This window comes from Aulonocara stuartgranti (genome assembly GCF_965226115.1).
Source record: "Aulonocara stuartgranti genome assembly, chromosome: 8".
Taxonomy (NCBI): Eukaryota; Metazoa; Chordata; class Actinopteri; order Cichliformes; family Cichlidae; genus Aulonocara; species Aulonocara stuartgranti.
Genome location: NC_138959.1, coordinates 3,061,438 through 3,087,825, shown reverse-complemented (window position 1 = coordinate 3,087,825; position 26,388 = coordinate 3,061,438). Strand labels below are relative to the sequence as shown.

At 42.3% G+C, this 26,388-nt stretch overlaps 1 protein-coding gene across 4 annotated transcripts in view; it reads left to right on the top strand.

Moving 5' to 3' along the window:
• The window catches only part of aatkb (apoptosis-associated tyrosine kinase b), a 69,972-nt gene extending 44,724 nt beyond the window's left edge, over window positions 1–25,248 (top strand). The window contains exons 1-12 of one of the 4 annotated variants that reach the window (XM_082544413.1): window positions 8,974–9,224; window positions 10,722–10,801; window positions 11,472–11,590; window positions 12,869–12,956; window positions 13,901–14,034; window positions 15,792–15,876; window positions 16,200–16,321; window positions 16,829–16,978; window positions 17,696–21,227; window positions 21,336–21,459; window positions 21,591–21,797; window positions 22,321–25,247. In XM_082544413.1, the coding sequence (XP_082400539.1) occupies window positions 11,559–11,590; window positions 12,869–12,956; window positions 13,901–14,034; window positions 15,792–15,876; window positions 16,200–16,321; window positions 16,829–16,978; window positions 17,696–21,227; window positions 21,336–21,459; window positions 21,591–21,797; window positions 22,321–22,349 (4,503 nt within the window). In that variant the 5' untranslated portion in view covers window positions 8,974–9,224; window positions 10,722–10,801; window positions 11,472–11,558 and the 3' untranslated portion in view covers window positions 22,350–25,247. Of the gene's footprint in view, window positions 1–8,973; window positions 9,425–10,721; window positions 10,802–11,471; window positions 11,591–12,868; window positions 12,957–13,900; window positions 14,035–15,791; window positions 15,877–16,199; window positions 16,322–16,828; window positions 16,979–17,695; window positions 21,228–21,335; window positions 21,460–21,590; window positions 21,798–22,320 lie in introns of those variants that run through there. The other 3 variants (XM_082544412.1, XM_082544410.1, XM_082544411.1) reach the window with 3 other exon arrangements.
• The last annotated feature ends 1,140 nt before the right edge of the window (window positions 25,249–26,388 follow it).

Genomic DNA, 26,388 nt, shown 5'->3' with positions numbered 1-26,388 from the left:
ATGTTAATGTTTGTTTGCATGCTGATTACTCAGCTGTGTTTTTTCTTTACAACATACTCGTGCTATGGCACTCGTTTCCAAGCAATAACTCCAACAAACATTAAGAAGCACAGTGCAGAACAGAAGCCTCTGTTTGTGCATCAGGAGCAGCTGGCTGTTGTGGTTGAAGGTGACTGCAATCAGGATGCTGCTACAACTAATTTCTCTGCTGCTGCTTACTTCATGCCTCAAATCAAAAGGGTGGATGTGGCTTGTGGTGCCATGGCATTACTAATACAAAGAGGAACTTCTTTTCCTACAAATCAAAGCTCCAGCAACACTTGCAGTTTAAAGAACAGTTTTGTTACTTGACCTTTTGGATGTTTTACTTTTAAATTTTGTTTCCACGAGGTGTAACGAGGACTTCCCAATCCACGGGTTTTAAAGTTAACACTGCACGTTAACTTCCTTTGTTTTCTATGTTTGAATCCAGTTTACAGTGAACTACCTGTACAAATAATGGTTAATTTTTTTTAGCAAAATTAAAATTAAGCAGTTTATCATCACTGTTCGGTGTTTTAAAAAATGCCCACAGAGTTGAGCAGATATGATTTGCTATTTAAAACTTTTCCTATAAAGACTTTATTTTCTACTCACACGTGTTCTATTTAAAGTGCTGACTGAATCAAAACAAGCTTGATCAGGTAATAAAACCGGTCATTAACCATGCTCTTCTCCCTGCACATTAGAAGTAGTGCTCATTTCTATACTCAAGCCCCCTCTCACTTTCAACCCGTCTCATGATATTGAATAAAATATATGGAATATTGCTGGGAAAGAAGAATTTGTTTACCCATGAATGTTATATTGTGGGCTCCATATGACCCCATTTATTCTGTGCTCTTTTTTTATACCACCAGCTATAAAAAACAATATATATATATTCATGTAGCCCCTTCCGCCGGGGTTACTTGCGTAGTAGCATTCCAACAACGCCCTGTTTTCGTCCCTTGCCCACCGATGCCTTCTTGTTCCAGTAGCCCACTTTTCGTCAGGGTGCCCTGGTTCCTCAACACCTGACGCGGACCTTGTTGATCCGGGCGACGTCCGAGCCGGCATGCCTTCATATTTATCTGTCTCGCTCATGTCTGCGGTAGGCTTGCTTAGCATAGGGGGTCTAGCCTTAGGACCCTTACTGGATACAGACGCCCCAGGCAGGAATCGAACTTGCGATCCTCTGTTCCAAAGGCGTGTAGTCTAACCACTACGCTATCCAGCTGCTTCGGAGCACTAGGTGCGGTGACTCCCAAGCTAGGCGAGTGGCTCCAGCAGATCCCGGGAACAACATCGGAGATCTCTGTCCAGAAGAGCGCAGTCCTGGGAACAGCTAAGATACTGCGCAGGACCCTCAAGCTCCCAGGCCTCTGGTAGAGGACCCGAGCTTGAAGGATAAACCGCCCGCAGGGGCGTGCTGGGTGTTTTTTTATATATATATATATATATATATATATATATATATATATAAAAACACAAAAAAGGTCCCAGTGGAGTGGAGTTCTTCAGCTTTTAGAAATTCCTTTCAGTTCTTCCAGTAAACAAACAGTAACGTCATATTTTCCAAGGAAGCACGAGTACTCCAAACACAGACACGGGCAGGAACTTTGAATTAAACTGGAGCATTTTCAAAGAGGCTGAAGAGTGAAGTCAGTGCAGAAGGGCTTTACTTGGACACTCTCTCTAGTGGCCAGTAAGGAGGCAGTTGGAGAATAGGTGTGACTGTGTAGAAGTCAATAAGAAAACAACCCAGCTAAACACCTTCCTGATGAGTTCCTGGTTTCAGTTCCACCATTTTAAATTATGGTTCCCATTACTGTCAAAAAGGACAATAAAGCAGGCCATGATTTAGGGCGGGCCTACTATTAGTTCAGTCAGATGCACGATGATGACGGCCAAAAAGGCTTCAAAATGGGAGCCAGCAAACCAGCGAGTGACAGCAGGGAGACAGTCTAACTATCATGTATACTCCCTATGGTTAAAAAAAACATACAGGGACCTGTAAAGGTGTAAAAAAAAATCCTTTTTCAGGATTTTCTTCACCGGCTCTGCACTGGACAAAAAGGAGGTCAACAGGGAGGTCAAGATAAATAAAAACCATAAAAACTGCTAAACTGGAGTATAAAAACACACTTGAAAAAAAAATTCACCACAGGGGACCTCCACTCAGCTTGGCAGGGCCTCAAAACCATGGCCTCTGTGAATACTGTGGTCACCAGAGATGGGCAGTAACGCGTTACTTGTAACGCGTTACTGTAATCTGATTACTTTTTTCAAGTAACGAGTAAAGTAAGGGATTACTATTGCAAAATCGGTAATTAGATTACCGTTACTTTCCCGTAGGAACGCTGCGTTACTGCGTTACTAAAACCGTGATTTTTTTGCGAGAATGTCTCACGACAGTGATGTAAGCGAGTGCGACGTTAGTGACAACAGCTGTGTGCAGATCAACAATGGATCATATATCGAGTGCAGAGAGAGTATGAGCGTGCAGCGTTTAAAGCGTGGAAGTACTGACCTTACTTTGAGCTTGATTCCATAAAAAGTGACAAAAACATTAGTGTCCGCTGTGCGTGGGAAGAAAACTTCTTTTTACAGCGAAAAAACCCCTAAACTTCCAAACAAGCACCGAGTAGCTACGACGTAATGGGAAACTCACAGAGAAACTCGCGGATTCTTCCACTGACCGCGGCACACCTGCACCAGGGTAAACCTCCGCCTACCCCACTCCTGCTTTACAGGTGAAAATAGAGCAACAGGACCGCTGAGTCTGTGACTTTATTTATTTTCTGCTGTGTTTTACTTGCATCTATTTGAAAGACTGAGTGTAAACACACAAAATATTTTATTTTATGTGCTGGAATGTGCAGAAAATAGGTTTAAATGTTAAACTAATTTCTTCCAGTCAGAGAATGTTGCATATAATTAATTTTTGCTTGATGCATAAAGTTAAAAGATTAAAACTAATAAAACAAGTTTTAAAAAGAGACTTTTCCATTTGATTACATTTTGTATGATGGATTATGCAGAAAAAGTAGAATTGGGCTGAAAGATCTATCACTTTATTACCTATTCAGGTTGTAAATCGTGTTTTTAAAAAGTAACTAAGTAACTAAGTAATTAATTACTTTTGAAAATAAGTAATCAGTAAAGTAACGGGATTACTTTTTTGGGGGAGTAATCAGTAATTAGTTACTGATTACTTTTTTCAAGTAACTTGACCAACACTGTTGGTCACCACCCCCAGAACCATCCAGGTGGAGGGCAGCAACCCCTCCTCCCTCCCTGACGACCTCAACGCTTTCTACACCACGTTTAAGATGGACAACATGTCCCAGCTTGAGGAGTCCAGATCCTCACTCAAACCTGGCAGCTCTGCACTCAGCTTCAGGACTGAGGATGTGGTGAGAGCCCTCAGGAGGACCAGGGAGAGGAGCTCACCCGGCCCTGACAACATTAGCAGTCGAGTTCTGAGGCCCTTTGCAGGGCAACTAGGAAGTGTGTTCCGGACTCTATTTCAACACTCAGCTGACAGTCACACCGTCCCCCAGCTGTGGAAACACTCCAGTCATCCCCATCCCCAAAAGAAACAACCTAAAGTCTCTGAATGATCTTCGTCCTGTGGCCCTCACCTCCCTGGTGATGAAGGCCATGGAGAAGATCATAAAACAGCACATGGTAAGAGCAAATGACCCCTGATGGACCCACTCCAGTTTGCTTACCGTGCACGCAGAGGTGTCGATGATGCAAAAATCTTCATCTTGGACTCCATCCACAAACATCTGGAGCTCCCTGACTCCTCCGCCAGACTTCTTTTTGCTGGTTTCTCATCAGCGTTCAACACTCTGCAGCCTCATATTCCAGCCTTTAAACTTTCCACCCGATTTCACCTGATGAGCAGCTAATCCTGTGGATATTGGACTTTTTGACCAACAGGACTCAGAAAGTTCGGGTCAACAACTCTCTCCGGTCTCCGTTCCACCTCCACTGGCTCCCCCCAGGGCTGTGTGCTCTCCCCCCTTCTCTTCATCCTCTACACCGATGACTGCAGATCCACACAGCCCAACTGTCACCTGGTTAAATATGCTGACGACTCAGTTCTCCTGTCACTGCTGTCAGGCCCCTCACAACACCACGGGTCCACTCTGCAGGAGTTTGTAGAGTGGTGTGACAGCTCCAACTTGAATTGAACGTGAGCAAAACCAAAGAGATGGTGGTGAATTCTCCAGTAGGCAGAGGGATCTGGCTGCTTCAGTCACCACCACCATCCACAGGAAGCCAGTGGAGGTAGTTGAGGAGCACAAATACCTGGGAACCATCTTTGACAACCTCCTGAAATTCTCTGCCAACACAGAGAGATTCTCAGGAGGTGCCACCAACAGCTATACCTCCTTAGGAAACTCAACTCCTTTGGAGTCGGCACACTCATCATGATGACTTTTTACTACGCCTTCCTGGAAAGCATCATGACCTCCATCAGCTGCTGGTTCCACTCCCTCAGCCTTCATACAGGAACAGACTGCAGCACACCGCATCAGTGTGCTCTAAAATCATTGGCCTACCTGTCAGAACTCTGGCAGGTTTTCAGTCAACAGGCTCTTAGACAGGCAGCCAAAATCATCAACGACCCCTCTCACATTCTTCACCCCGCATTTCAATGGCTCCCCTCTGGGCGACGCCTCCGATGCATTTCCTGCAGGACAGAGAGGAGGAGGAGAGCCACCTTTGTCCCCTCAGCCACTCTGCTTTTTAACTCCAGCCGATAAGAACATTTCCCACACCCATAAACATAAACTACTCTACACTCTTCTTATACTACCGACACTTTATTCACTTTTAGTCACTTATAGTTATTTATTCACCTTTCAGTCACTTTGTTGTTTGTTAATTGCCCCTTGGGGATAAATAAAGTCTTCTGATTCTGATTCTGAAAAAGGAGAAGCAGTTAAACAGGGTCCTCCCATTTTCCTTTGCTGTTTTCTCACAGAGTAAATCTCCGAAATCCACGGATCAACTTTAAAGTGATTTGTGCTTTTTCTCTGCTGTTGGAAGGCACGATGTGAAATGAACCAGAGTTTAAAGAATATCCAATCCTAATTTCACTTGTGACAATTTTTAATCATTGGTTAGTCATTTATGCGTGCAGTCATTTACAAACTGATGCAAACCTTTCAGGAGTTTAGTAAAAGTACCAGAACATAACACATTCAAGTGCATATCAAGGGTGTGAGAGTAACATAAGATGGAGAAGACTAGTGTGTCTGGCATTCGTCAACATTTGTCCCTGGAGTGAACACCACCCTTACGCTGGCCTCGGTCAGCTGGATCTCCACCTATCCCACAATCCCTCGCTGCAGGTCCCTACAGAATGAACTCTGTGCTCTTTAGCTTTCACTCTCTCCCACAAACATCTGCCTGTTGTATAATAATGTCCAGGCGGCCAGCCTACACTGCTGTTTGTTGGTATGTGAGGCATGCAAGAGCACAAAACCCCAGTGAGAATTCTCCCCTCTCACTCTGATGCTTTCTTTCTCCTTTTTGCTCGTATGTGACAATGGTCCTTGTTGTGTGTTAATGGGCTGATGCTGCCTGATAAACTTATGGCACTGGAGTGTGGTGAGACTTTGTGGATCGAGCCCACGCAAACGCGGGTCTGCAACAAAGCACAAATACACCGAAATGTAAATGTTTGCTCGGTTTCACGTCTGAATGTAGTCGAATAAAAAAATAAAATCCTGAAGGGTAATTTTATTTTAATAAGGAAGAATTCTGTTTCTTATTCTTTATGATGCCTACACAATATACCTTTAATGATAGATGGATGCAACCCGGGTCTGAAAAGTCAGGTCAATTTTTACTTACAGAAAAAAATAGATGGACATAGTAGCGTAGTGTCACCTGTGGTTTTGTTCCACTTCACTGCCTCCGCTCAGCTACACAAAGTGGTCACACACGTAAACTTAGGCCTTGCTGGCATGCCAGGGGATAGGTTCTGAAAGCTGTTTACCCACAGCACGGTTGATATGGGGGAGGAAAGGGTCTGCAGACAAAACTGTGTTTTACTACCAGGCTGTAAACCTGCTTTTTAATGCTGTAATGCGTTTTATCACAGGAGTCCATGGAGAGTGACTCAAACAGCCACTGAAGGAGCTGCAGTTTTTGGCACTTCTTTGTTGGCAGACTTTTTCAGCCCCCAGAGGTTATCGCTTGGACTGTATAGAAACCTGCAGGAAAGGACTTCAGCAAACACTTTCCTCAAGAGTTTTTATGTTAATCACTCATTTCAAGGCTTTCTGAGTTCAACAAGATGTGCTTTTTGTAAATTGTGGTCCCCGTTAGCCGTGTGATTGACAAGTTGTTATGGTCTGATCATGCAGTGTCGCTCTTTTGTCAGGTAGATCCTGGTCACATCTGGTTTCAAAGACGTTCCTGATCACAGTTTCCAACATCTTTTATATACAGTCTATGATCTAGACAGGCAGATTTGGTTTCATGGCATCAAAAGCAAAACTTTGGCAATTAAAACCAAATTCATTTGTATACAACGTTGTGCGCGTTAGAAAACACTCTCTTACTTATTTCCTATGATTTTGGAACCTGATCCTTTAAAGCAGGCGTTTTTTCTTCTGTAAATAATAGGAGCCATATGGTTTGTATTGTAGTGGCAGTCAGGGATTCATTACTGCACCTTGAGGACTGCCTCACCCAGTGACATCATTTGGGGTATTTGTTTTTAAGGGAAATGAGGTAAAGAAAATGATCCGTCTCGCTCCATTTCATGTTTCTCACGTTTCTCATAATTTTAGTTTTCAGTTATTTGCTGCCATTTCATCAAGAACAGGTCTCATTTTACTCTAACGTTTCTACTTCAACTTCAAACTTATCTGTATATCTTCCTACAAACGCAGTTTAGAAAGCTTTTTCATGAGGATAAAATATTAAAACTATAAAAGAAAGAAAGAAAGAGAGAAGAAGAACATTTAATTACAAAAACAAATAAAAAGCATGAAAAAACTACAAAGGAAGAGCAGTGACTGCCACAAAATGACTGAGGAAGCGAATGAAGGGGCTCCAAGAATGAAAGCTCCTGACGTTACTTTCAACACCGTGCTGGTGTGAGTCTCAGATTTCTAATGTCTGATAATTCCTGAGGGCTGAAGCAGGAGGATTTCAGCCAATATTCCCATCTCTTCTGTCATCCTGCAGCGCTGTGGGGCTGTGCTTGGACTGTGTGAATAAGTGGAGTTCCTAATGAGACACCGGTATTGCGAGAGCTTGGCTCAGACCAGAGCCCAGTTTCAAGGACCCGCCCTGATGCAGCTGTTGTGCATTGCAGGCTGCACTGTAACGACTAATGGAGCTCACACCCACTCATATTACACATGAGAACAACTACACACACACATAAAAACACAATGAGGAATTGAAGCAAAAAAAGGGAGATGTTCTACTCATTTCCCGCTTCTTTCATCGCTGGCCTCGGCACAGTTACATGATTCACAGCTCAAAATGATCCTTATTTATCTCATATAGAACATATAGCTGCTCTGTCGTCTGTAGCCAAACAAAAAGGATGGTTAAACGTCATAATTAGCTTTAAATGATTATCCAAGGACAGCACTACAGCTCAGCACCTGCAGAGAGTGAGCCATGATGCACTGGACTGTTAGGGGATAATGGGAATTCCATTTGGCCATGATTGATTTTGCCAACGTGCATCTCGCTAAAGGCTTCCCGGCTGCTGGGGTTTTTGAGCCTGATGCATTCTTATCAACATGCTCAGCATCTTAGTAAGGGCCGGTCAGTGCTGTCAAATGAAATTAACTTATAAATAGGATCTCAGAACTTAGCTCAGTAATGTGGGTTTTTTTCATTTCAAGCACTCTGTGAGCATATTTTTCTGTTCTTATTCTGAGCAATTGTGTTTGGACACAGGACCAAACACAACCGAGCTTACATTGACATGCATAGGGCTACCTTTGTGAGAGTTTTGGATCAATTGACTGATTAAAATGTCATGAAATTTACAACTTTTAGGCTTAGGGTTAAGATTAGAATTAGGTTAGGGTTAGAAACGTAGTCGTGATGGTTAAATTAAGGGCTGAAAGGCCTGGGAATAAATGAATTCATAAAGAGTGCATGGATGCATGAACAGAGAGATCTAGTATTAGTAGAATAATACAAAGACAACCAAACATATGCTGCTACAGCTTCTTTTGCATTGTTGTGAGTAAACATTTACATGTTAAGGAAAAATTCAATCTATTATTTCACATCCACCCTCATACAGTATATATACTCCTACATATATATATATATATACAGATACCCCACTATACCTTACAAATGTCATTGCAGCGTGCACACAAACCAAACATGGTGCCAGAGACAATGTGAAAGTTAACAAATGCTTAATATAGTCTTTAAGAGTTTCTTTTCTCTCATTGCAATACACATACACTTATTCTTCTTTTTTATACTAAGTTAATATACTGTGTTGTGTTGTTTGTTACGTTGTGATGTGTCATATCGTGTCGTGTTGTGTTATATGTAGTGCCGACGTAGGACAGTTTTTCCAATTTCATTGTACTACTGTACTATGTATGACTGTGCAATGACAATAAAGAGTTATCTTATCTTATCTTATCTTATCTTATTGTTCCGTCAGAATTATGAATATTTGTGGTAAACATGAGGGTGTAGGTGGAACTCATTGCATGCCACAGTTATCACCAAAGCTCAGTTCATTCTTATGTCATGGAGCTCACAGATAATGGCTCCAGTGTTGCTGACTGGTCCTAACTGGTGCCATGCTGCCCTAAGCAAAAAGACAATAGTGGCTATTCTGTTATGGCCCAGCAAGAGTGTAAGTGGGTGTAAGGAATGACCAGTCAGGGGAAGGGGACAGGGGTGCCCAATATGGCCTCCACACAGTGACTGGACTGTGTCGCAGTCTGGAGGGGGGAAGATAGCACCACAAAGATCTGTCTGTCTGCCTCTACGCCCAGAATCCAAGTTCCATCGTGGGAGACACAGAGTGAAAGAAAGAGATAGATGGTGAGGGGAGAGAGGAGGGGATGCTACCCTCAGTCTGTTTCATTCGGTGGAGCTGGGACAGGATGGGGCGGTTGGGCATGTTCAGCAAGCAGGAAGGACGCGGGTCATCGGGGGATGCTGAGAGCGATGCACCGGTGAGCTGGAGGACCGCCACACAGACCGGTGACAGAGACGGCTCGGTAGAGAATAACACTTAGGGGCAGAGTTTGCTTTGTCTGGGCAACAATGGGCAGCATCCACTGGCATGTGCGGATGTTTAGCTTTAGAGGCGGTTAACAGCAATCGACTGAACAGAGGATGGACCCTTCAGTGGCTACTTAACAACCTGGATCTGGTGCGTTGCGTCATATCATTTCTTCATGTTGTACATATTAGTCTTTTGGTATATGTTTCAGGTTTAAGTCCAGTCATTATAATAGAAAGTAGTAAAACCAGGAAATCTTTTATTATTAAAGAATAATCCATTTCATCTGTATTATGATGAAACAGGCAGAGAGAATAAAAAAGATCAAGAAATGTGATCGTGGTAAGATAAAAGATCTCTTTTTGTTCTTTGGGAAATTGTCCCAGGCTCAGAGGAGCTCTCGCATAGATGTTTTAGAGAGGTTAATAAACTTATGATGAACTAATAAAACAATAAAATGCATTAAAGTGGGGTAAACTATTAAAAAAAGAAAAAACAGGAACCCCAGCAAATGCAGATGTTTTTTTGAACTTGCAGATGTTAAGAAATGTTTAAATTAAGAACATTTTATTCAGTGCTTCCAGGTGTAAGACGTCTTTCAGAAGCTTTTAAATACTACTTTAATTAAATATTAATCTTTTTTAAGTTGAAAACCTTTTTAAAAAGGCATTCAAGTGTAAGACGTGCACTCTTCTTCTATTTATAATTGTTTAATGAACACTTAAACTTTTTTCGGCATTTGGTTTCCCTCCATTTTCATATAGTCGATAAGCACTCCTTATGTCCGAGCCCCGTTTGAGTGGTGAAATCCATCAGTGCCATCATGATTTTGTTGCGTGATAATGGAACATTAAATGTTTACATTGCATTACATTCTAATGATAATGTACTTTTGATCCAATATATCGTATGTACTGTCCAGTGAAGAAGAACCGATTGTATTTTTGGAAATGATTTGTGTTTAGTGGATTTTACTTTACTTGACCCATCTGACTGACAAATACATATAACATTAAGATTATTAGTTTTAGTATGTTTAGTGTGTCAAAATTATGTAAACTGCACACATGGAATATGCATGTGCAGTTGAAATGGGGGAGTTGAAACTTTAATGTGTGTACAAATAATTTATGCCACTTACAGGTGGATTCATTTTACATATCAGTGACAATCTTGTTTTTTTAGTTAAAGAAATTAAATGTTACCACTGACACCAACTTTCCACAAGGACAGCTGCAATTCATCACTTGTACTTTCATTTTTTTCTCAATGAGCGCGGTTTAAATAGTTTAAATCATTGACGATAACGCAAAGAAATTTGTAGAAAATGGACAAAAACATGCAAAATGTTTAGTGCTGTGAGTGACCATGACTTCAGTTCAAAGGCTTTTGATTGACACTCACCAATCTCTGTTACATCTTTTCTCTTTTTCTCTGTCTTATTCAGTCCAACTCCTGAAATCAACAGATCTCAGCCGCCACAGTCTTCTCTACCTGAAAGAGATTGGGAATGGCTGGTTTGGGAAGGTGAGCCCACTTCAGAAACCTCAATCTTCATAAAAACCTGCTGGTAATTTCAAATCTGTCGCTCCCTGCCGGGTAGATGAAACGCAGCATCGTTGAGACTCACATCGTGGCTGTTAGTCTTTGCTGTGATCCCGGCTCCTGCTCGGAGCGGGAGTCGGTTAAAAATGTCCGACACGCTGCGTTACCTGAAATGTCTGAGTGTGTAATGCCAGCCTGATCCTCTCGCCTTTGATGTCAGCTTGTTCCCAAAGTGATAGACTTAGGCCTTGAGAACAAATTTTACGCTGCTAAATTTTCAAAGTAATAGCCCTCCTTGCAGCCTAAACCTTCTGGTGTGTTAACATGTTTTTACAACCAGATAACATGTTGTTGTCATTCTCTCTCGTTTCCCCCTTCTGCTTCTTTGTCTGCTTCTCCTCCTTTTCTTATTCATACTGTTCACTCATGAATATTCATCCACCCTCCTCATCCTTGTGCACCGTCACTGGGTATGTCCATCTGTTTGTGCGTATTATCTGCACTGCTGAACTCCCGCATGCCTGCTTCATCTCGTTTTGTCTGTCTTTGTGTAATGGTACTCCCATTGCATGTTTAATGTGTTTGCTTATGTGAACGTGGCCATCCTGTCTGTGTGCCTTCCCCTGTATGCATTTGTCTCTACTTGTTTCAGGTTCTTCTGGGGGAGGTGAACGCAGGCCTGAACACCACCCAAGTGGTGGTCAAGGAACTCAAAGCCAGTGCCAGCGTACAGGACCAGATGCACTTCCTGGAAGAAGCACAGCCTTACCGGTACACCTTCACCTCCCTCACATGTGTCTGTAGTTTATTCTTACATGGACAATTTAAGCAGTACATTTAAAATCTACAGTCTAAAAGTACTGATTGAAAGGGCAGAAGTAGTGCTTACATATGTCCAGTCTACATTTTAATAAAGTCTCCTTAACTGAAGCTGGATCAGGTAAACCTGAGCCACCCCTGAGCCCTGAGCATCTCTGATGTCTTTGTCATTTTTGTGTCCTCTGTCCTGACGTTTTAGTCCATTTTTGTTTGTCGTTTGCTCCTGGTTTCTCTCAATTCTCTTTCTTGTCACCCTTCTGGGTGTTTGAGGCAGACATCTGCAAATGTTTTATGTTCAAAACTTGAGATAAACTTATAAAATACTGACGGGTCAGCTTCCCAGGATCTATGAAACTTGCTTTTACTTGCTTTTCTGTAACTTTTATGTATAGCATCATGCTTTTGTTTTCCAATCACAATCAGTCAAATATTTTAGTTAAAACTAAGGATGCATGTCTTTAAATATACTTAATAAATACTGTAATATATAATTATTCATCCTAATAATTAATCCTTTATTTATCCCTGCAGAGGGATTCAGGCATTATCTGGGCAAATTATACTTTATACTTCCTTGGGAATACAAATGCAATGTAAAGCCAATACAATAACTCTGTCATAAACTCTTCTTTTAAAAATTTTATACTTTTTCCATTTTTGTTGGAAAAAAAAATCAGACTGAGGTCACGGTGTTTATATTCTAACGTGTTGCTGTTATTTTGCCCCTTTGTCGTTAACATAGGTTAAAATCTTCTCAGCGGCAATAACAGTAACACATACAAGCTTGTAAAAGTATAATAATGACAGACCTCTCGGTGGATTGCATTAAAGTTGTTAAAGGTGATCGGTGCATAGAGAGTATCATAAGAATAATAAGTTCGAATAAATGTATGCCTGGTACATGTGCAAGAATAAAATGCAGATCAAGGTTAAAATCGAATCAGAGTAAAAGAAAAAACACTTTAAATGTACTTTAAGGTTAAATGGAAAAAATAAAAGCAGAGTATGAAGAATGAAAAATAAATGATATTACCACAAAACAGTACTTGTTAAATTAAGATGGATGGTGTCTCAGCGTGGTTGTCTAATATTTTCTTGAATACTCAAATATATCAACCATATCTCAATACCAAAAGTATTTATACCCATGTAATACTAAAACATATACTCGTGTTTAAAGGTGATACATAATATGTGCATGCTGAGATCCTGTTCTCTTCTGCTCTCCAGTGCCCTCCAGCATCCTGCTCTGCTGCAGTGTCTGGCCCAGTGCACTGAGATCACTCCCTACCTGCTGGTGCTGGAGTTTTGTCCACTGGTGAGTATTCAAAGCCATGAGACAGGTGCACAGAGACACTCTTTAAATCATTGTATGAAAAAAAAATATACAATACCAAATCTCAACTGGGGATTTTATTTTGACGATCCCAGTTTAATTTAAAGGGTTTAATATTTTAATAAAATCACCGTGTTTAACGTTAGTTTATTAATGTCCTTGACAACTTTTTTGACTGTTGACTTTAATCCAAATTCTGTAGTACTTCAACTGATTGAAAGCATTTTAGTAATTTGTCATTGTAGAATGTTATATTAACTGTCTAATAAAATCCTTCTTGGCAGCTGCTGTAAGTATTTGGCAGACAAGCTTAAAGTGAGTCAATTTACACTTGTGCCACTCCAACCACTTCCCAGAATCCTTCACCGTGATTGGTTTAGTAGATTACACACAGATATTTATAGTGAATAATAGTAAAACCAAGAGCCTCCTGCCACTTCTCATCTTTTATTTTTATTCCCACTGTAGGTTAAGTGCAGGTGGGTAGTTCCTCTTATAAGGCGAGGTCGAGTGTGGAAATGTTAGCAAAAGCTAAACCAAAAACATCCCATTCAGATCTAACTTAGAGGAAACTTTGCAATTATTAGCATCAAACTTGTTATTTATTATGTAGACTCCAAACAGTCTAAAGCTTTAAGACAAACTAGAATGAAGACTGCCAAGAAGATGATATTTAGTCCAAAGAGAAGCTTAATTCACTCAGATGGCCGGATTTCTCGGCTCATCCCTAAAATCTCTAATTATCCATTTCCATAAAGAAAAGTGAAGACAACAAATTTGCTAGTTCGTCTGGTCTTCTCCTGTGCAAAGTTCCGGTTTCTGACACCAATCAAAGTTTACATGACTGGACAAAGACGACGCAGTAAAATAGTAAGACTGCCCTCCAGTGGTCATACAGATGTTTTATAGCTCTCTTTCATGTGCAGGGGGATGTGAAGGGTTACCTCAGAAGCTGCAGAACCTCTGAAACCATGAGCCCAGAGCCCCTGATTCTTCAAAGGATGGCCTGTGACATTTCCTCAGGCCTCCTGCACCTGCACAAACACAACTTCACGCACAGGTAAAGAGTCGTTTCAGACTTAAGCCTGAGAAATCCGACTGCTGTCACTGATGCTGTTCAGTCAAGCAGGCAGTCTCTGTTTACCTCTGTTTACCCTATAAATAACACAATTATTCTATATCATCAGTCCTCTTTTAGCTGAAGCAGTTAGTTTTTTGTATGCCTCAGTTCTGCCCCAGCACAGGCCCCGACTCACCTTCAGTCTGATCTTAACCAGAGACTTTCAAAATGCAGACCAAAAGGTGTGACTCTCGTAAATGCCTGTATTTTTTAAATATTTTAAAACGGTCCAGACTGCTATGACTTTATTTCCAAATCGTCAACGTATTGTGTTAGAAAGACATCGGCTAGGACTAGCTCTCGTACATATTTCTAAAACGAATTTTTACCAGAAGGTGGTCAAAGTTATTAATTTGTATTTACCCTGGTGGCTTGGAAAAGAGAACTTCTTTGGGAAATGCAGAAGTTAGAAGAGCAGTCGCACATGTTCAAAAACATTTCTACCCGTTGGTGAAATGCTGCCAAAAAGTTTTGAAAGCTTGCAGAGAATATTTGCACAAAGTGACCCGACTACCACTCTTTTGGTGTCCAACAGATACTCAGGTTTTTGCCCTGATAACGATCATTAATTTAAGAGTCACCATCTGACTCATCTGGTTTCTTGGATAGTAGAATTAAAGGACGCCTTTGATTTTAGCCATAAGGTTATCGTCTCTGTGATCTACAGCAGTGAGCCTGTATATCATAACTTACTGTTCTTCAATACTGATAACAGATTTCAGTCATTGCTGTTCAGTGAGAACACCGGATGGCTTTACTAACAGACAAGATGCAGTCATCTAATGCGGTTTATTTGTAGAGTATTACTGCTGAAGCCTCCAAACTACCTCACACGTGTCCATTCATTTAAATCGGTTAACGTTCAGTGAATGCTTAACCCAAGCTTGATCTGCTTTCAGTTGAATGAATCAAAAGCCCTCCTCAAACATGTCCTTCAAACTTCTTGAAAATCCAGCTTTATTAACCGTTTTTCATATTTGTGTGTGTGTGTTATTTTTCTGTCTGCTGTGCTCTATTCAAAAAGATTTTTTTTTTTATTTCAATGAGATTTTTCTACTAAGTATTACAGCTATCTCGCTCTGAATTTGAGATTAGCCTTTTGCCTCTCGGTCGCTTCCTGAAACAATATCCTGGTGCTGCCTGAGTGCTCCCTAAAGACTCCAGCATCAGTGATTTTGTTGCAGGCGGTGATCCCTCCTCTCCAGGACTCCAGTTTTTGTATTTTTTCCAATAATTTATTGTTATTTTATCTAGTTTTCATTTCACTTCATACTCAAAAAAAGAAAAAGTTGTATTCCTACAACAGTACACCTGGTTTTATCATCAAAACATACTTAAAGTATTCAAGTCATGACTTTAAATCATGGTGGATAAGTTTACCTATAATAGTATAGATTCATATTTCAAATGCAAAATAAGAAGTACCTGAAGCTTTAAATGACATAAACAATACAAGTAATTACTCTTGTCCTGTTGGGCACTTACGGCAAGGCATTTCCTGTATATTTTATTTCATTTTAGTAAAATTTACTTAATTTGTTTTGTTTATTTTTAGCCTACTGTGAAAACACAGGACTAAATGCTGTTGTTTGCAGGACTTCTAAGCATTTTTGTACATTGATAAAAATGTTCTAGTCTTGTTGTTTTGTGTTTGCTAATGTTAGAGAGACATAACAGCTGTTTACCCCCCTCTCCAGTGACCTGGCTTTAAGAAACTGCTTGTTGACGGCTGATGTCTCAGTGAAGATCGGAGATTATGGTCTGGCCCACACAAAGTACAAGGTACACAACCAGTGTGTTAAATGTGAAAAAGATCAGCAAACAACAAACTGGTCCTGTTGCTCTTTGTAAAGTTTGAAAATATATTCTGTATTCATCACTAGCAGGCAACAAAAAAGCAAGCTCGTTATATAAATAGTCAGTTCCCAAATGGTTCTAAGTTTACATTAATCACAGTCGAGTGAATTTCTGCAGGGTTATAAGAACGTTCTTTTCACTTTTTAGCATTATATCAGAAAAGGCTAAATTGTCCAGCAGGTCATTTAGTTTGAATTTGTTTTTGTCATATTTCTGCAACTTAACAATTTACCTGACCCTCGTTTCAGGACGATTACTATGTGACATCAGACCAGATGTACGTGCCCCTGCGCTGGATCGCTCCAGAGCTGGTGGACGAGGTGCACGGAAACCTGCTGGTGGCAGACCAGACCAAACACAGCAACATCTGGTATCTGATCAATACAAATGATCTTTTGTATTTTGTGAGGACGATCGCTGACATCATGTATAGCCCTTAACCATCATTTTAAATACTGTACCAAGTTACCTAAAACAATCCTTAAGTTAGCTCCAAACTTACTGAGGATGTCACCAGCGTGTCGTCACTCCCAGAAGTCTAAAACAAAATGATTATATTGCATTCTGTTGAATAAGATTTAAATTTTGAAGTTTTAGGCCAAATATATATTATGATAATATTATTGTAATTCTCTATTACTTTTTGAACAGTTTGTAAGACGTGAAATCGCCAGCCCTAACTCCATGGATATAAGTTATAAAGAATGAAACACACAGGAGCTTTTATAATATTAATACACTAACAAACGCTTATATAGTTGTAAGTTTTTAACAGTAGATAAAAGGATGGACGTTACTGCAGGATTATAAGAAATGTATACATGAAATGTACATGAAGTCACTAATAAGATATATTTAATCTTGTCCTGTGTCTCAGGTCTCTTGGGGTGACTATGTGGGAGCTGTTCGAGCTGGGAAACCAGCCCTACAGACACTATTCTGACAGACAAGTGCTGACCTACGCTGTTAGGGAGCAGCAGCTGCGACTGCCCAAACCGCTGCTCAAAGTACCCCTCGCTGAACGCTGGTGAGTCACACATAAATGCAGCAAAAATGGTAAATGGCCTGTATTTGTATAGCACTTTTCTAGTCCCTAAGGACCTCAAAGCGCTTTGCACAACCTGTCATTCACACACTGGTGATGGCAGCTACATTGTAGCCACAGCCACCCTGGGGCGCACTGACAGAGGCGAGGCTGCCGGACACTGGCGCCACCGGGCCCTCTGACCACCACCAGTAGGCAACGGGTGAAGTGTCTTGCCCAAGGACACAACGACCGAGACTGTCCAAGCCGGGGCTCGAACCGGCAACCTTCCGATTACAAGGCGAACTCCCAACTCTTGAGCCACGATCGCCCCACAAAACACAACACATAAAGCAACACAATTAAATCCCTTTCAGGAGGAGGTTTAATGAACTTCCAATTGTTATTCTTTTGTTGTTGCACTATTCTTGGACTCTGTTGCTGTAGCCTTGTATGATTCACAGTTCACAATGAACATCGCAGTAACTTTTTACTTCCATACTGGGCTTTGGTGCAGCTCCATGCCTCAGTTATGGCACGTGTATATATTGATTTTTTGGTTTGGATTATGTTGCATATTAGATTTTGCAATATTATTTTCTGATTTTACGTATTTGAGTTTTTTATATATTTAATTACTTCATTATCACCCACCTACTTTCATTTAATTTTAATTAAACTTTTCTTTCTTTCTTTGTGCCTTGTGTTTTGGGTCTACAGGTATGAGGTGATGCAGTTCTGCTGGCTGCAGCCTGATCAGAGGCCAACCGCAGAGGAAGTTCACTTGCTGCTCAGCTACCTATGTGCCAAGGGGGCCAGCGAGGCCGAAGAGGACTTTGAGAGACGCTGGAACTCCCTGCGTCCCAATACTGGATTCAACAGTCAGCGTGGTGCCTCAGCGATGTCACGGGACCACCCCTCATCAACCACCTCATCTTTCCCACTCTTAGAACCATTTTCTACTGGTGATGGCTACCACTCAGAGTCTGGAGATGACATACTAACAGTCACTGAAACCAGCCACGGCCTGAACTTTGAGTACAAGTGGGAGCAAGCCAGGGCAGACCAGTCATACAGAGCCCCAGACACGTCTAGTACCTTAGGTCAGGTAAACCATCATTGTCAGGAAGCATTTTACCCACCTGGAGGCATTGTGGGAGGCTGTCCCATGGAAAGCCTGAGCCATGGAGTTTCTCCTTCCTACTATCAACCTAAACATCTACACGCTCCAGGTGTACTTCCTGTCCTCAGTGCCCATAGCCCCTCAGTAAACAGTGAATACTACATTCGCATTGAGGAACCAGTAGACTGTAACATTGATCCAGACTACACCATGGTCTCATACAGCCCAGACTACCAGGGCAGCAGTGGGAGCTTCCTGACTGGGAGCGCAGACTCGGGTGAGTGCATGGCCTGCCCATCACAGGCTAAAACTATGGGTCCTTATTGGTCAGCTGACATCCATAAATCTGACATGTATGACTCTAATGACTCAAGTCCCGCCATCTCCCTGACAATGGAACCCCTTTTAGGTCAAGTGTCAGATAACAGCCCCCTACGACCCTGGGAGTCTAGTCACTATGTGTCCTATAAAGATCGAGATGGGGGCTATTATTTTGACCACTCACCACCTTTGGGAATAGATCACTATCTGATCGGAGGTGAGCTCTCCAGAGAGCATCATCAGGAAAGCTGGGGCTCAAGAAGCCTGCGTCAGGCTTTGGGGGAGTTGGAGAACCCACTAGTGATATCCCATTCTATAAACAGTCCATCTCAGCAGGCTTACAGAGACACATACCTGGACACAAATCAGACGTCCATTATAGGAAAGAATGTCACTGGAGGTTATTATGACATGATGGGTTCCCTGAGGAAGACTATGCCCAGCCACACAAGACACAACAGTAACTCTGTCAGTATAAACATGGAGACTCAGGGGGCTCTCTTCATCGGACACAGAGACAGTGACTCAGAAGAGGAAGATGAGGACATATTTGTTGAGAGACACACGTGCAATACTTGGCCTTCGAAGCACCGCCACAGCAGTGCCGGTCACCAGAGACGGGCAAGCCATAGTTGCCGACAGGACACCTACGCCGATTTCCATTATACAATGCCGAGTACAGACATCGAGGACTCCTGGCCAGAAGGACACAGCCTGGCCTTTCACTCTCTACCCAAACCCATCGATTATCTTGAGCCACACCAGGTCAAAGATAATAGTGCCTGCCTTAGTTTGAGTAAACATCATGCTATGGTGGTGCCCTCGGAAAACTGCAATGCCTACATTTACATGTGCCATGAAGGTGAGACTCAGGTGCCAACATCTGGAGAGTGCTGCCACTCGCACTTTGTTGACCCACTCACTGGCTTGCTTGTTCGAAACACAAGCTTTTGTCAGCTCTACAGTCACACTAACTACAGAGATAAAGTCATTGACATGCCAAGCAATGAAGAGATGATCAATTTATCACCAGCTCCAGGAGGTCCCATCGTGGCCAAATCTGTGGACTGTGGAGAACAGTATGTCGATCTTACAACTGATGATGTCCAAGCTAAAGAGAAGAGGGAGGACGTTATTAAGGAAATCATACAGAAACTGCCAGAGCCTAGAAAAGAAGAGGTGACTCTAACAATGACAAAAGCCACTCAAGCCACTCCACCTCCTGATGATAACACGCATGTGATGGTGGCGGTGACAGATCCACAGTCAGAGATGAGTCACACCAGTGACAGTGGTGTCGACCGTGAAGATTCCAATGTAAGCCTTGCTGACATACTCGACTGCAGTGACGATGACGAAGAGGAAGACATCACAGACGATATAACTGATGTTACTTCAGGCATCTTCGCTGATGAGTCCAGTGAGCTGAATGCTTCTCCTGCCTTCAAGTTGCTACAAAAGCAGGTAGGAACACCCGATTCCATGGATTCCATGGATCTGCCGTCTGCAGCTGGGTCTTGTGAAGGCTCCAGCCCTGCGTCATCCCACCCTTCCAGCTCACCTAAAGCTATGGACAGCGGCTATGACACCGAAAATAATGAGAGCCCCGAGTTTGTTCCCAAAGAACCTCATGAACCTCGTGAACAACCTTTAGGAAAACCTGCTCTTGATGCCAGCCTGGAGGAGGAAGAAGTCCTGGAGGAAGAGGGAATTGAACCTAAAGTGGTGCCCACAGAGGGTGAGTCATCGATGGGTGAAGATTTGGCACTAGAAGCATCACAGGCAGATGACCAAATTCTGTTACCCTTGAGCGATAAGACGCCATACAGAGACTCTGCCTACTTTTCAGACTATGAGAATGAAAAGCAGACTCGGCATGAGGGAGAGGAACTCCAGATGGGGAAAACAGATGAGCAAAACATTGCAAAAGAACCAAACATGCAGGAAAAGAAAGCTGCAAAAAGGAAAAATGATAGAGAGGAAGAACTAAAGGATGTTGTAGTGAACAAGGACATAAAACTTGAAACGAAACAAACAGTAACAGACACAACAGAATTCTCTCCTGCACCAGAGATTGAGGAGTACTTGACAGAGGACTGTTGCGAAGATGAGACTTTAGGACTTCCTCCAGAGCCTTCTGATACTGAGGGAGGACTGGATGAATGGCCATCACAGGAAGAGAGCTCATCCTTGGGAGACTGGGCAGCTGAGGTGGTGGGGGCCATGGAAGAAGCTCTTGGTGCCCTGAATGGAGATTGTGCCACCAACGTAAATTTAGATAAGGAGGAAGCAGATGACATAAAAGACTCTGCTCAAACTTCAGAAACTTCAGAGGAGGCAGCAACCGAGATGGTTCAGAACCGGCCATCAGGCATATCCAGTGAAATGAAACACACCTTACCCAAAGATGAGGTAGCTTTGCAACAAACCTCAAACACCAGACGATTTTCCTCTTCCTCCCCTCCACCTCCATCCACCCCACCGCCTCCGCTCCGTGCAACAGAGGGCAGAGCATCTCCGGCCGACGGGGAGGAGGCCGACGAGGAGGACGGCGATACCGATGACAGCGACGAGTCGGACGAGGAGCTGCAAAGCTACAATATGCAGGAACAGAGCGGAGGGGAAGAGAGTGAGGAAGAGTGCCACCCAGTGCCTATTGTGGTGAGCGACAACAGCGAGGCCCATAAACTGCGAAGCCTGCTCAAGATGCCAGCATTGCTCACTGAGGAGAACCTGGAGGAGGAGCTCGAACACAAGAAGAAAACAGTGTCTTTTTTTGACGATGTTACCGTGTATCTGTTTGACCAGGTGAGTGTCAAAGAGGGAAGATTAGCCTTAATATTGGCTCTATTAATGGCACATCAATAATGTTTATTCTGGTCCACTCACTGACTCTTTTAATATCACAACTGCTAGGAAAGCCCAACTAAAGAGCTCGCCGAGCATGGCTTTCCTTTAGGAGCAGAAGGTTCTCGAACCAAACCCCAAGAAAGGGTTAATGCCTCAGATGACTCTTCAGACGGGAACATTTCGGAGGAGAGTATGTATTATTCTTTTACTTTCAAATGTGCAAATGTGAATATGATTACACACAATGTATTAGCACACTGAAGACTTTCTCATGTTAAGATATCAAACTATTACTTCCTCCCCTTTGCTGTTTTCACTCAGGTGCGGGTTTTGAGTGGGAAGATGACTTCCCCCTACTCCCACTGCCAACATCCTCAGCCGCATCTGAATCCCCTCCACCCCGTTCCATCACCACAACCCCAGACACTAAACCAGCCGTGCAGTATTCCCGCTTTACCGTCTCTCCCTCCAGCGTTTCCCGGTTCTCCATCACTCACATCTCAGACTCTGATATGGAATCTGCAGGAGGTAGGTCACTTCTGCAAACTCACGAGAAACTCATATTTTTAACAATGGATATACATATCTAATTTTGCCTCTGTAAACTATCACAGCGAATTTTAAAATCAATCATCATGTGGACTTTCAGCTTTATTTCAATAGGTTTTATGAAAACGTTGCAGTAAACGTGTTGATATGAAGGTTTTACACTCTGTATTTTTTCTTCCCAAAGATGTCAGATGGAAACTGGCTAGTAGCTGCATCTTATGAGATCACAGTTTTTGTGCATGATCGCTGACAAATAAAGAATAAAACTAAAATGCATCTTTCTGCTGTGTTAGACTTAAACCCAGTCTGGAAACCTGGCCCATTAAAGATGCAATTGTTGGCTGCAGCATATTGCCAAAAGCTGAATTGCCATAATAATGAGAAAATACACTCTTGCCAAATGTCTTTGATATGTGCCAATGTTTTGGGGATAAAGATGCCCAGTGGCCTGTAAAAATGGGTGATGTACATTAATCCTTTCTGTCTCATTGTGTTTCTGCAGGAAGCAGTGAAGATGGAGACAAAGAATAAGAAGCTGTGGATATTTACTGCCTCTTTGTGACAACAACTCGGTCTACTAGCATGACTACTGATTTCATTTTTAACGTCAGGTTTTAGAAACACAAGACAGTGCCTCTCACCGCCTGTGGACACTTTTGAAAGGTCCGTCTCACCACCATGTAGGTCTGGCCTAAGCTGTTTAGAATACTGAAAAGAGAATTGTTAATATATAATATTTCAAGAATATTAATATATACGGTATGTATGATGAGTTTAAGGAACCAGGGGGAACTTGTATGTTGAATCTACATATTTTTTTGGGATTAAAGAAACAATGTGGAAGGACAGACCTTTGAAAAGCGTTACATTTGCCACATCTTTCACTTTCTAATTCGTCATGGGGAGCATTCATAAGAGTGTGGAGCCACCTGGACTTTAAAGAAAGAGGACTGCTAAACTGTTGCTGAGTAAAAGACACAATGTCAACTTTCTGACTTTTCAACAAAGGATCAGCACTTTGAACAACACTGTACAGCTCCGCAGACTTTATACTTTTTAGGAAATGGTTTTACCTGTATTAATAATGAATATCAAAAAGAATCTTTAAAGTATCGCAAGTAATATAATGTCAGTATTTGGGATCATTCAGAGACGTGCTCGTGTGAAAGATGGAAGCGCAGGGGATCCTAATGGCTGTCTGCTTACAGGATGTTTTCTGTTTTTTGAGGAAACAGCTGAGCAACCTTGACAACCTAATAATTATTTGTGACTTTTTTCATTGTCACATCAGGACCGCGACTGTACTGTTTTACACAAACATCACTCAATTTACCAAACTGGGCGCCAGCACCACAATCGCAGCCAACTCCTCTTTACTGTAAGCATCAGACACAACATTGTGACTATAATGGGAAGAAGTACAGAGGTCATTTCAGGCTGAAGTCTTATGAAAGTTTCTTATAATATAGCAATGCATGGTTTCACATTTACAAGAATTTACGGCTAAGAAACAAAAGGAAAGTGTTTTTATTTTTAAGGCAGGTACACAGGTCATTAAAACTGACATCGACTGAACCTAACAGTGATGTAAGCCAGTAGGGGTGGGCAATATAATGTAATATTTTATCATGATGTGCGTGTACTGGATCTTCAGCTCAAAAATATAGACAAAATGTCTGTTTTGGTTAACCAGCAGATGCCTGACAAATCAAGGCACTTCATCACATTGATGCAAAGATACTGTTAATCCAACATTGCTAGAGAGCAATAATACTCACTGACATGCGAGAAGATGTAGTGCAGCCTACGGAGGTACTGAAGGCATATATCCCTTTTCCACCGACACAGTGTTGGTTCACAGTATTAATAAAAGTAATTGTTTAGTAACAGAAAACTGCTGGGCCTGCTGGTGTCAGTGGTCATGGGAGGGGAATGTACCAAAAACCACAGTTCCTATCATGGCCACTTGAGGCTGGAGTCAGTTCCCATAAACTCCCATGTATAAAAAATTCAGCTTTACAGCCTTAATAAGCACGAGTCCAGCTTGGCACAAAAATGGTTTGGGCCTCTAAAGATAGATTTTTGGTATTGTTGCATTTTTTGTTTTGCTTTTATTAACTCAAGGTCACTGCATGACCTTCACCCCTCAACTGAGTGTAAAACAGCTGGGATGAGTGTCAGCACCTCTAAGTGTGAGTTATGGTTCATTCTCTAATTATCAGGAAGTGGAGGATGAGATGGATTCGTTAAACATCAGCAGTGATGTGGGTGTTGTACTGGGCTGTTGTGGTGAAGAGAGAAGTTTTTTTATTTAAGAGTCTATGTTCCAACCCTCATCCTTGGTCATGTATCAAGGTAATGACCGGAAGATTAAGGTAGGGAATACAAGTGGACACGTTTCCTCTGCAGGGTCTCTTTGTTCAGCTTTAAAGATGTGGTTGAGGTCATTTGGATATCCGGTTAGGGGATCGCCTGGGAACTTCTTTCAGGCACACTCAACTGAGAGGTGACACCAGGCTAGACCCAGAATCCAATGGACAGATCTCACCTGACCTGGGAAGGTCTCAGGATTCCCCAGTCCAAACTGAAAGTGATGCTGTGGAGAAGGACAACTTGAATACCTTTGCTTGCTGCCACCATTACAAAACTTTAAATAAGTGGACATGGATGGATGGATGGATGGATGGATGGATAAATACAGTGGGGCAAAAAAGTATTTAGTCAGCCACCGATTGTGCAAGTTCCCCCACCTAAAATGATGACAGAGGTCAGTAATTTGCACCAGAGGTACACTTCAACTGTGAGAGACAGAATGTGAAAAAAAAATCCATGAATCCACATGGTAGGATTTGTAAAGAATTTATTGGTAAATCAGGGTGGAAAATAAGTATTTGGTCAATAACAAAAATACAACTCAATACTTTGTAACATAACCTTTGTTGGCAATAACAGAGGTCAAACGTTTACTATAGGTCTTTACCAGGTTTGCACACACAGTAGCTGGTATTTTGGCCCATTCCTCCATGCAGATCTTCTCGAGAGCAGTGATGTTTTGGGGCTGTCGCCGAGCAACACGGACTTTCAACTCCCGCCACAGATTTTCTATGGGGTTGAGGTCTGGAGACTGGCTAGGCCACTCCAGGACTTTCAAATGCTTCTTACGGAGCCACTCCTTTGTTGCCCGGGCGGTGGGTTTTGGATCATTGTCATGTTGGAAGACCCAGCCTCGTTTCATCTTCAAAGTTCTCACTGATGGAAGGAGGTTTTGGCTCAAAATCTCACGATACATGGCCCCATTCATTCTGTCCTTAACACGGATCAGTCGTCCTGTCCCCTTGGCAGAAAAACAGCCCCATAGCATGATGTTTCCACCCCCATGCTTCACAGTAGGTATGGTGTTCTTGGGATGCAACTCAGTATTCTTCGTCCTCCAAACACGACGAGTTGAGTTTATACCAAAAAGTTCTACTTTGGTTTCATCTGACCACATGACATTCTCCCAATCCTCTGCTGTATCATCCATGTGCTCTCTGGCAAACTTCAGACGGGCCTGGACATGCACTGGCTTCAGCAGCGGAACACGTCTGGCACTGCGGGATTTGATTCCCTGCCGTTGTAGTGTGTTACTGATGGTGACCTTTGTTACTTTGGTCCCAGCTCTCTGCAGGTCATTCACCAGGTCCCCCCGTGTGGTTCTGGGATCTTTGCTCACCGTTCTCATGATCATTTTGACCCCACGGGATGAGATCTTGCGTGGAGCCCCAGATCGAGGGAGATTATCAGTGGTCTTGTATGTCTTCCATTTTCTGATGATTGCTCCCACAGTTGATTTTTTCACACCAAGCTGCTTGCCTATTGTAGATTCACTCTTCCCAGTCTGGTGCAGGTCTACAATACTTTTCCTGGTGTCCTTCGAAAGCTCTTTGGTCTTGGCCATGGCAGCGTTTGGAGTCTGACTGTTTGAGGCTGTGGACAGGTGTCTTTTATACAGATGATGAGTTCAAACAGGTGCCATTCATACAGGTAACGAGTGGGGGACAGAAAAGCTTCTTACAGAAGACGTTACAGGTCTGTGAGAGCCAGAGATTTTCCTTGTTTGAGGTGACCAAATACTTATTTTCCACCCTGATTTACCAATAAATTCATTACAAATCCTACCATGTGAATTCATGGATTTTTTTTTCACATTCTGTCTCTCACAGTTGAAGTGTACCTCTGGTGCAAATTACTGACCTCTGTCATCATTTTAAGTGGGGGAACTTGCACAATCGGTGGCTGACTAAATACTTTTTTGCCCCACTGTAACTCCATCTCAATACAGGAGTTTAGGGGCGTAGCTGCTTTTCATACCTTCACCCTCCAAATAAATATCTGTCTCCAAAGAAAGGCATGGTAGAGTGGAAAAACCACAACGCTGTCAAACCTGTCACAATGGTTCTCAAAAGACTCCAAGGCAGAACTGCCAGGAATGCCACATTGGTGGAAAAGCAGTAACAGATACCGCGGTAGAAACATTTTTTCATTGGTGTGTACCATCATATTGCCCATCCCTGCACGCTAACATCTCAAG